The 11,511-nt window shown below is 41.8% G+C and overlaps 1 protein-coding gene and 1 pseudogene across 1 annotated transcript; one reads left to right on the top strand and one right to left on the bottom strand.

Moving 5' to 3' along the window:
- Positions 1–553: 553 nt before the first annotated feature.
- CMTM2 (CKLF like MARVEL transmembrane domain containing 2) lies at positions 554–10,934 on the top strand. Its single transcript, XM_063110119.1, has 4 exons — positions 554–823; positions 945–1,103; positions 10,052–10,153; positions 10,611–10,934. The coding sequence occupies exons 1-4, from the start codon at positions 554–556 to the stop codon at positions 10,932–10,934; spliced, it is 855 nt and encodes a 284-aa protein (XP_062966189.1).
- LOC134389578 (transmembrane protein 258-like) lies at positions 4,035–9,352 on the bottom strand (annotated as a pseudogene).
- Positions 10,935–11,511: the final 577 nt, after the last annotated feature.

Here is an 11,511-nt window from a genome sequence, read left to right as displayed (position 1 = left end):
CATAAAATCAGGGCTGCTAAATCGGGAACACTCTGCTTCCTCGTGTCGCCTTGTGTAAAAGTCGCGTTACATTTTCATGCCTATGGCGCTGCACCGGCGGAGCTCGGGGCGCTCTGCCCCCAGAGGCAGTGGCTAGAACCGTGACATTGAGGCTCCAAGAGCCAACCCGATCCAAAGACGCAAGCGGCGGCCACAGACCTGGGGCCACCTTGCAAGGCCTCGCTCGCTAGGACGCAGCGGGGATGTGAGACCCAAATCCCGCACGGAGGCGGGGCCGGCGTGTTGGGCGTGGAAGTGGGACCCGATGGGGGCTCCCGAGTGGAGGGCGGGTGGATCTGGCCCTGTTGGGTAGAGGGTGCGTGCGTCGGTCCGCGCAGAGAGGTGGGCGCGCGGAGGGGAGGCGCAGGCGTTGGCATTCGCTGGTCCTGGCGGTTAGCCCAGCGCGGCCTCGGAGCAGGTCGGTGGACATCAGGCTCTGTCGTAAGCCAGGCCTGTCCAGGGACAACAGGAGAAATTGGGCAGGCCGTGAGAAGCTAAGGACTCCGAGGCAACGATGGCTGATAAATCTAAGGCCAAGGCTGCGCCTCCTCCACCTGCAGCCACACCGGGCAAGCCCGAGCCGGGGAGGCCCGAGCAGGGCAAACCCGAGCCGGGCAAGAAGGAAGAGGTAGATAAAGAAGAGGAGACCAAAAAGCAAAAGTCGGTGCAGCCCAAGCATGAAGTGGGCACGAGAAAGGGGTGTCGCCGCTACCGATGGGAATTCAAGGATAGCACTAAAGAGTTCTGGATCATAGGGCACGCCCAGGTCAAGATCCTGAGTTTGGTGAGCTGGACTGGTATTCCTGGGCAAGGGTCCAAAACCAGGAGTGGGGGAGAAGGGGGGCAGGCCCCAGGGGTCTCTGGAAGGGTTTGGGACTCAGGCGTACAAGTATGTCTTGCTGCAGGGCTGCCTGATAGCGGCGTTGGCACTGTTCAAGTCAGTCCCCGTGCACCCCATCTTGACACTCGTCATCACCATGGAGTTGTCCATCATCTGCTTTTTCATCTTCATCTACACCTTTGCCATCCACAGATACATGCCCTTCATCCTGTGGCCCATTTCTGTAAGTGAGTGGTAGTGGAGACTGGTGGGAGCTGGTGTGTTGCTCACATTTGTGTCTTGTCACCTGGGAAGTGACTGAACAGAGAGACCTGTCTCACCTCCCATATTTGTACCCCAGGCATGGGCTCAGCACCTTTGGGTGGGGCCCAGGCAGGGGCAGCTGGGCAGGGGAGGGATAGCTAGGTAGAAAATGCTCCAAAAAAGCCTAGCTGTGTGTGTCGGGGTGGGTGTGGGGGACTCTTAGCTACAGGATAGTCAAACAAAGAGGGCCTAAAGCTTTGCTTTCCTTGGAGGGAAGGGAGGTTTAGCAACCAGTTGTTCTTCCTCACCCCTCTGCCAGCTCACACGTATTTGGAGAGATCACCCCAGAAGGCACCTATCCTCAGAATTCAAAGCAGAAAATCAGTCTCCCATAAATCAATAAGATAAAATAAGAATTGTTTTTAAAGTCACTTCTAAAGCAGACTTAGGTCTCCAATGAATGTCCCTATAAAGGATATGTGATTCAGAAAGCTGTAACATGGGGACAATAATAATCCCTTGTGAGATTGACATTTAATCCTGAGCATTAATGTAGAGTGCTGATGCTGTGCCTGAGGACTCATGGACTTGAGTCCCTGCCCATCACCTGTGTAATCACAGAGCATACCCACCTAACCCACAGCCAGTAGATGAAGAACCCCAAGTCCCAAGTCCCCTTGTTAATTGCACGTTCATAACCTGCCTCCAGAACCCTCTGTTCATTGTTTCACTCATTTTACACATGAGGAAATGAACTCAGAATGGCCAAGTAACTTGCCCCCAGGTCACTCAGCTAGTAAGTGGCAGAAAAAAGAATTCAAACCCAGCTTTATCAGTAGAGTCTGAGTCTCTAGCTCCTCTCTGCCCTGCTTCCATGTTAAAAGCTGTTGGGGAGCAGGGAGAGGACTGGCCGGTTGCTCATTTGATTAGAGCAGAGGTCAGATCCCAATACCGGCCAGCCACCAAGGAAAAAGAAAAAACTATTGGGGTCCAGGTATCTATAGGTCTCAGCAAAGTAGGTGAGGATCTCCAGTACTGGCAGAAAGGAGAAGAGGGCTGAAAGAGGACTCTTGGAAAAGGCACAAGCAAGGTAAAAGGACAGGCAGAGGACAAGTTCCAGTCAAGGAGCCTGAGAAGATACTTTTTATTCCAGCAAGATGAAAAACCAATGAACCCTGAAAATCCTCCTTTGTACCTAAAAATACTAGGGGAAATACAATATTGCTTTAACTGAACAGTTGAACCGGTGGGCTGGCCAGTTAGCTCAGTTGGTTAGAGTACAGCCCTATACCACCAGGTCAAGGGTTCAGTTCCCCTTACCAGCCACCCGCCAAAAAAAACCAAAGAAACAAAATAATGGAACAGCTGAACAGGTAAAAAAAAAAAAAAAGAAAGGGAAACACACAGGCACCAAAAATGGGAAAAGGAGCAGTAATCATATAAGCTGCAAAGGGTAGGTGGGAATGGCCTGTGAGGTATTGTCTCAGGAACCTAGAGTATGGGTTTTCATACACTCTCAAGTTGGGTGATGAGGCTTTGATCCCAAACAAAGTGGGGTTTTAGAACTGAGAATACTGCATAAAGCAGGCACACTGGAAAGACTGCTCCCTTAGGGGAAAAATGGACAGAGAAAACACTCTTCCCCAACAGAGATGAACAGGAAAGCATGTTCATCTCTGCTTGAGCTTTGAGCAGGCAAAAGAAAATCCTCCTTGAGAAACACAAGGGCAGTTCAAAAAGTTTGTGAAAAAAATAGAATTAAAAGATAATACAAACCTTTACATGGACTTTTTGAAGTACCCTCAGAAATCTTGAGCATACCATTTGTACAGATTTGGAGTTAGAATATTTGCTACCTGCAGTCTAAAACATTTCATGCAGCCTAGACAGCTTCATGCCCAGAAATTAGCATAAAACTCAATCCCAATCTGATGACATTCTGATGATATCCTTGGGTCTCCTGACAGAAACAAATGCAAAAACACAAAGCATGAAGAGATTTTCATGGGGGTGGGTGGAGGGGGGAGCCTTGTTAAAAATATACTCACAATTCAAAACTACAAAACACTTGTTTGTTGTTGTTGTTGTTTTCCAATCTCCATGACTAAGAAAGAAAAATCAGCAAACATAACAAATGAGAGGATTAGAATGCTGACAATATAAAATCATAGAAGAGCTGTCTGAAAAAAATAATAAATATATTTCAAATGATTACATACATAAATAAGAGCCCTAAGAAAAGAATGACACTATGAAGACAGAACAGACAGATTTTTTTTAAGTACAAAGTACAATGTCTAGAAAAGATAGTTATTAAAATAAAAATGTCAATAGATGAGCTCAAAAGCAGATCAGACACAGCTGAAGAAAGAATTAGTGAACTGAAAGGTGCGGAGAAATTTCCCAGAATATAGCACTAAGAGATAAAGAGAACAAATATGAAAGAGAGAGTTTGAGACATAGAACATGTAATAAGAATGTCCATCAAGAGTTGTCAAGAGAATGGAGGTGAGGAAATATTCAAGAGAATAGAGGAGAAGAAAAATTCAAAGTGATAATGACTGAGAACCTTGCAGATTTAATGAGTTATGTCACTGAAAATGGCACAGTGCAGAACTTCAAAACTTTGTCCCTCCACTACAGCAGTGATTAAGCTGGCAAAAATCTATCAAAACCAACTTTTTTGGAACTCTGGAATCTAATTTAAAAACTTAGAACAACTAGGGGAATGCTTAATAAAGAAAGAAGCTACTGAATTTTGGTAATAAAGAATTGTGCATTTTAGTTCATTTTATTTGTCACACATCTGCCTTAGTTGTGAGCAGCAGGTGGAGCATTTCCAGAAATGTTAAAAAATTAATTTACAAAAGTAGGGATTCAGTGAAGCCAACTGATTGGTACCCTTGGAACTTTATACAAAGATGCCAACCCAGAGCAGCATGAAGATGACTCCAAAGCCCATGAAGAGTGAGGCCACCAAGGAGATGAGGAGATCTTTGTAGATATCCCAAGTGTACTTGGTGGAGCTGACCTCATAAAAAAAACCCAGGAGGTGAAGAACATGCCAATGGCCAAAAGCACCACAGACAGGTGGGGAAGGCCTCTGGGTTCACTGGGCTGGTGTACCTGTTTATGGCCTCAAGCTCGATTTTGGCCGGCACAGAGTAAGCTGCTGCTCTGCCACTAGAATGGACTACGTTATGTGTTTTAACTTACCCGCCTGCCATCCCTCACTCCACAGCTTGATAATAGCCTGAGGACAGCAGCACACATTCCTGCTGAAGCTTGCTGGAGGCAGAGGGAACAATACAGACCTTGTTCTCAAAGAATTATGGTTGTGTGTTTGTTTTCACCTGTCTTGTGACTACCTGAAAGATTGACCTAGGGACTTGCTTTTGTTTCATCTGCCTCAGAACTTTCTTAGGGATGAAGCAGTCTCCCTGGTAGCATTTGTCCAAAGCATTTAAAGGCAAATATACCAGCTTCAGCCACTCAGGGCAAGCGAAAATAGATGAGGCAACCAGTAGACAGACCAGAAAGTTTGGGAAGGAAGATACTGGGAAAGGAGATACATAAGGGAATAAGGGCTTTGAAAAGTTCCCACATAAACCAGGGAATCTAGGAGACCACGCCCATTCCCAGGGCAGGACACACACTCAGAAAAGACCTGAGAAGACCCTAAGCTTTCACCTGTGGCTTACCATTAAGCTCCATGCAAGCAGGAAGTGAAAACTAAGACAGACTCATAAACAGCCTGGCCACGTGTTGAAGGAGTAACCCAGCACAGAGCCAATCTGCAAAGACCAGTAGAGTATTTTATTTTTGTTCATTTGTTTCCAGGCATTTAAGGAAATCCCTATTCAATCACTAGTCATTAGCTAATGAATCAGAGACTCTAGTGGGCACACAAGAAAAAAAAAATACAGTCTTTCAAAAGAAGTTTAGAAAAGTCAGTAAACATACAAATGATTACAACCCACAACAAAGAGCCGCAACAAATTTGGCCGGTGCGGGGGGCGGGGGGGGTGCCTGAATTCCAGATTAACCACATTATAATATTGAAAATGCTCAGTTTCCACAGAGAATTACAAGGTATGCAAAGAATAAGATAGTATGACCCATACACAGGAAAAAAAAAGAAACAGAAACTGTCCCTGAGGAAGCCCAGATGTTAGACTTACCAGAAAAAAACTTTAAATCAACTATCTTAAAAATGTTCAAAGAACTACAGGAAACCATAAGAACAACTCAGAAACAGACAAAGTTTATAAGGGATGGGAAAAAAAATAAGATAAAAACACTAACTAAAAGAAATCTGGAATAGCTTTAATACCAGAATAAACCAATTTATACTTTTTAGAAGTATATAAAGAGGATCACTATAGATAGAAATTCTGGACTTGTATGCATCTAACAATATAGCCCCAAAATATAAAATGCAAAATAGACCTAATTATAAGGTAGAATTGACAAATAGCAACCATGGAGCGAGATTTTAACATGCCTCCCTGAGTAATTGGTAGCTTGATCTACTGACTTTAAAACATATAGAACCCTACACCCAATAGTAACAGGATATATATTCTTTTTAAGCATACTCCAAATAATCATAAAAATTATCCTCATATAAGACCACAAAGCAAGTGTAAACAAATAACAAGGAACTGATATCATACAGACCATTCAATAGCTAAAATGTAGTGAAAGCCCCATATGTTTGGTGAGAAATCTAATATTTCCCCCAAACATGTGGATTTAGTTATATATAGTATTTTCAAATACTACCTATAGAATGCAGCTTAACAATTCAAATTCAAACCATGTACTTAGAAAAGACTGAAAATTAACATTTTAAATGTCTATATGAAGAAGGTACCAAAACAAAACAAAGCAATAAAATTAAGAAGGAAATGCCAAAGAGAAGAACTAGAATTAATGAAACAGGAAACAATGATCTATAGGGAGGATTAATAAAACCAAAAATCTAGTTCTTTGAAAATACTGATAAAGTAGACAAATCTCAAGAGAAAGAGGGAAGAAGGAACAAAGAAATAAAGTACAAAGATCAAGATGAGATTTTAAAGATCACAAGAGAAAATATGAGCTTTTTATGCCAATAAATTGGAAAGTTCAGATAAAATAGTTAATTTCCTAGAAAAAAAATATAACTTACAAAAATTGACTCAAAAATAAACAGGAAAACATGCTGTAAAAGAATTTATCCATGTTTTCATCTGTCACTTTTATTGTTTCATTTTTTACATTTAAATCATTTGATTGATTTGAGTGATTTTGTGTATGGTATGAACCAGGGCTCCAGCTTTATATCCAGCATTATGGCCACTTGTTCCACCCCATCACCTGATTTATTCTTTTATTGAATAATACATCTTTTCCCCATTGATTCGAAATGGCATTTTTGTTAAATGCTAAAAATTCTGTACGTATAGTTCATTTCTAGACTTTATATTCAGTTCCATCAGTCTGTCTATTTTTTTTTTTTTTTCTTTTTAAAAGGCATTATAATATGTTGTACTGTCTGGTAGGGCTTTGGTCTTAAAACCAGACATTATAAGGAAAGTAAACTATAGGCCTATCATATTTGAGTATAGCCATAAAAATCCTCAATAAAGTGTTACAAACTGAATCAAGCAATATGTAAGAAAGCAATACATCATGATGAAGCAGCATCTGTGCCAGGAATACAAAGATGGTTTTGTCTTCAAAAACTCTATTAATATATTTCACCATACTTTAAAGGAAAAAATATATTCTCTCATAAGCTGCCAAAAAACTATTTAGTATTACTCAATACCAATCTTTAGAGAACTCTTAGCAAACTAGGAATAAACAGAACTTTCTTATCTTAATAATAGGGATCTACCCAAACCTACAACAAACATAGATTTTTATAGTGAAACTATCACAAGGAAAACATAAGGTATACAGACTGGGAAGGGGAAAGCTAACATTACTCAGAGATAATATGATTCTCTACACAGAAAATCCAAGAGAATCTATAGTCAAATTACTAGAACAGATTATGTTCCACAAGGTTACTAGAGAGAAAAACAATCGTGTTCCTGAATATCAGCAATGAACAATGAGAAAATGTGACTTTTAAAAGAAATAATTTAAAGTAGCAACAGAAAGTACAAGGTGTCTAAGAATGAACCTGCTAAAAGACATGTGATACTTCACATAGAGATTATAAAATGTTATTAACGGATTAATTAATAATTAATTAATTAAGTGTTAAAACTGAATCAAACAACATGTAAGAAAGCAATGCATCATGATAATCAAAGAAAAACCTAAATAGAGAAATACACATTCACAGTTGTGAAAAGTTACTATTACAGAGATGGCAATTCAATTTCAAATTAATCTATAAATCAAATGAAATTTCCACCTAATTGGTTTTTCACGGAACTTTCCACAGTGATTCTAAAATTCTTATGGAAGAGTAAAAAGAATGACAAGGATGGACTTCTCCAATGAGATACTGGATTTACTATAAAGCTTTGGTACTAGTTCAGAGACTGACAAAAAGACTAATGAAATGGTTAAAGACTGAAAGGTTTGTGGCCCCCATGTGCTGAGTCCTTAACCTCCAGTGTGGCTGTACTTGGAGATGGGGCCTCTAAGGAAGTAATTAGGAGGTTACAAGGTTGGGGCCTTGATCTGATAGGAATAGTATTCTTATGAGACACCAGAGAGCTCACTCGCTCTCCACACACATGCATGTGAGGACAAATCAAGAAGGCAGCTGTCTGCAAGCCAGGAAGAGAGCCCTCACCAGAAACCAAATTTGCTGGCACCTTGATCATGGACTTCTAGCCTCTAGAACCATGAAAAAATAAATGTCTATTGTTTTAGCCACCCAGTCTGTTGTATTTTATTGTGGTAGCCTGAGCAAATTAATACAGGATAGAAAAGAGAACTCTGAAATAGACCTACATATATATGGCAACTTGATATATGACAAAAGTAGCATTATAAAACAGTTGAGCAGAATATTCAATAAATGGTTCTGGGACTATTGGAGAGTTGGAGGTGGGGGGAGAGAGAGACTCTGTATCCCACTAAAATTAAAACTTTGTAACAGAAGACATCATAAACAAAATTTTTAAAACAAACCAATAGAAAAAAATGGGACAAAGGGCATGAATCGGCAGGAAACGCACAAGCCTAAGATGTTTTTTAAAAATGCTTATCTTCATTAGTAACGAGTGACATGAAAATTACAACAACAATGAGGTACCATTTCAACTCATCAGATTGTCAAAAATCAATAAGCCTAATAATCCTGGATGTTGGCAAGGACATGGGAAATAGAAGCTCTTATCCATTGCTGGTGTGAAAGTCAATTGGCACTAGCACCTTAGAGAGAAACTTGGCAATACCCACCCAAGGTGAGGACGTGCCTGGGAGACAAAACACAAACACTTGTTTGTTCACTGCAGCAGAGTTTGCAAGAGTAATAATTTTTTAAAAGGTTGAAACAACCTGTCTCTAGTTTGTCTCTAGTTTTATTTATACAGTAGACTACGTCAGTTAAAATTAATAAATTGTCTATATTTCTCAATATGGATAAATCTCAAAAACTGAAGTTTAAAAAGCAAGTGTTAGAAGGTATGATACCTCTTATTTGGAACACACAAAATAGTGTATATTGTTTATGAATATATAATATGTAGGAAAATACAAATGCAGACTTGGGAAAACTATACATCAACTTCCAATGCTTGTTGCCACTGGGAGGACAAAAGGGGGAAGCAGGCAGCACGAGGGACAGGAAGAGGGGTGGCGGGGTGAGACTGCAGCTCGCTCCATGAAGTTGTACTTCTTTCTTTTAAAGAGACATGAAGCAAATATAGCAAGATGTTAACATCTGTTAAATTTCAGTGATTGGTGGCCTGGAAGAGATAGGAGTGAGGGTGGGATGTTCTATTATCTTCTGTATGTTTGAGATGCATCAAAATTCAATGTTAGAAAGGAAAAGAAATTTGAGATGCATCAAAATTCAAAATTAGAAAGGAAAAGAAAAGGCCTGAGATGAACTGGCTGGGGAAGGTCAACCAACAGAAACTGGCAGCATAGGACCCAAGGGGAAAGGTGGGTGTCACCAAACACCACAGGATCAGCTGCCTCACACTGGGAAGCACAGTTTGTCTCAGTCTCTTACCCCAGGAGTGATGGAGAAGGAAGCCGGCCTGCTATGGCCATGGTTTGGCCAATTCTGACAAGTTTGGCTGTGTCTTGTCAGTAGGGTGAGGGAATCCAGCATGTGATGAGGGCAAAACTGAAGCCACAAGGGCTGAGGAGAAGGTTGATGAAGCAGGAGGTGGTACAGCCTTGCAAAGAGGGGACGGGGTGGGGGGATATAAAAGGGAGAGGGGGTAAAGAGGCAGCTGCCAGTCCCCAATGAGGGACCAGAGTCCTACAGAGCCTCCTGCCAGAAATGCAGCCCACCCAGGCTCCAAAGAGGGAGCTGGCCTGAGAGCAGAGACATGACGTGGGGTGGTGCTCAAGAGGGACAGCATTAAGTTGTAGAGCTGTGTGTTTATTTATTTGATTATTGGCTGGGGGAGACATAACTAGAAACCAAATGTGTATTTCACAGATGAGGGGGTAGAGGAGGGAGCCCTGACTTCACAGGCTCAAGCCTGAAGGCAGTTAAACATCCTAGATTTTGGGTCTCAACTTCCAGGTGGGAGGCCACAGGTATGCCCACCTAGCCCTGTGTGTATTTATCTTTTATATATATATATATGTATATATATATATATATATATACATATATATATTTTTTTTTTTTTTTAATCAGGCGGAAGTTTTAAAATATTCCTTTGGAGGAAGCTATGCTGGGTAGGGTGTTGATGGGACCTTGGCTCTGTCTGAGGCTGACATCTCTCCCAATTTCAGGACCTCCTCAATGACCTGGTAGCCTGTGTATTCCTTGGGGGAGCTGTGGTCTTTGCTGTGACAAGTCGAAAAAGCATGCCACTGTTCTACCTTATTGGTGTGGTGAGTCTTTCCATGTGGGGCTGTGTATTTGCTCCGCACTTAACCTCTTTTGGAGAATGGGTGTTTTCCCCTGGTTAAGGAAAGAAAACATCTTGGAATCAAAGCAAAGTTAAGTAAAGTTGGTAAATGTTTCCAATGGATAAGCCATTTAAATAAAGATGATGTCCAGGGAGCCAGCCCAAGTTAAATGCTTCCTTCTTGTAGCTGCTGAACCCCGAGTAAAGGGCCCCTCCGTGGCTGGGTTTAAGGAGAGAAAAGATAAAGAGATGAGATGATGGGACAGTAGGAATGGAGAAAGCAGAGGCTGAGGAAGGGGGCAAACTCGGTCTCTTAAAGCTGGTAGTTTGAGGGGACAAGAGGATGTGTTAAATAGCATCTACTGACGAATTAGAAAGAAGGAAATATACCACCTTTGGAATGAAAAGTGAAAAGTGATGAGGATCCTTTTGTTTTCCAGGTCCTTATGGGTGTGGCTGCACTTTTTTTTTTAATTGATACTTGTCTTCAAAGAAAACACTTCAAAGGCAAGAAGATCAAAAGGAACGTGCTGGTTCCTCCTCCAGGAAAGGACAAAGGACCTGAACAGAATAAAGAAAAGGCAAAGGAACCGGACACCGCTGGCAAGGACAAGGACGCGGGCAAGGACAAGGACGCGGGCAAGGACACGGGCAAAGGCGCCGGCAAGGGCGCGGGCAAGGAACCGGGCAAGGATAAGGGAAAGGACGCGGGCAAGGATAAGGGAAAGGACGCGGGCAAGGACAAGGGAAAGGGAAAGAAATGACTTGAACGAAACTCCTGGAATGTCAGAAATGGCAGTGTATCCTACAGCAAAACGTATTTCCACTGTCTTCCTTGTCTTCTTGCTAGATGACTTTCTTTTCCATTTTAACCACCTTTTCTTGGAAAAGAAATTTCTCTTTAAATGGATTTTAAAGCTCAAAATTTATGTAAACATTATTTTGTTCATTCAACAAAAGTTACTGAAAGTTATGGTGCAGAGAGCGAGGCCAGAACTGGGTCCCAGGCCCAGGGCTTTCTCAAGGTGCTCACTGGTGCCACAGGACATAGAGGGTTTTGGGGGACAAAAAGAATGGGTGACACCAGCTGTCAACACTGACCAGGCAAAGGGACCAGAGGAAAATGACAAACTGAAAACAAAAGGGATGCATTTTGTTCACATTGATATTTTTATTTTACATTTTTTAAAGCACCCATGCAGTCCTCTTGAGAACAGTAAGTGTGCTGGCCTTCTTTGTGCATACTGTGCAGTTTAGTATTGATCCTCACTGGAAGTTCACTTGGGAAGGAGGACAAGGAGGGTGGCATCTGCTCAGGACTCGGGGCCTCCAAGGGCAGGC

This window comes from Cynocephalus volans, chromosome 10 (genome assembly GCF_027409185.1).
Source record: "Cynocephalus volans isolate mCynVol1 chromosome 10, mCynVol1.pri, whole genome shotgun sequence".
Classification (NCBI taxonomy): Eukaryota; Metazoa; Chordata; class Mammalia; order Dermoptera; family Cynocephalidae; genus Cynocephalus; species Cynocephalus volans.
This window is presented reverse-complemented; position numbering and strand designations above follow the sequence as displayed.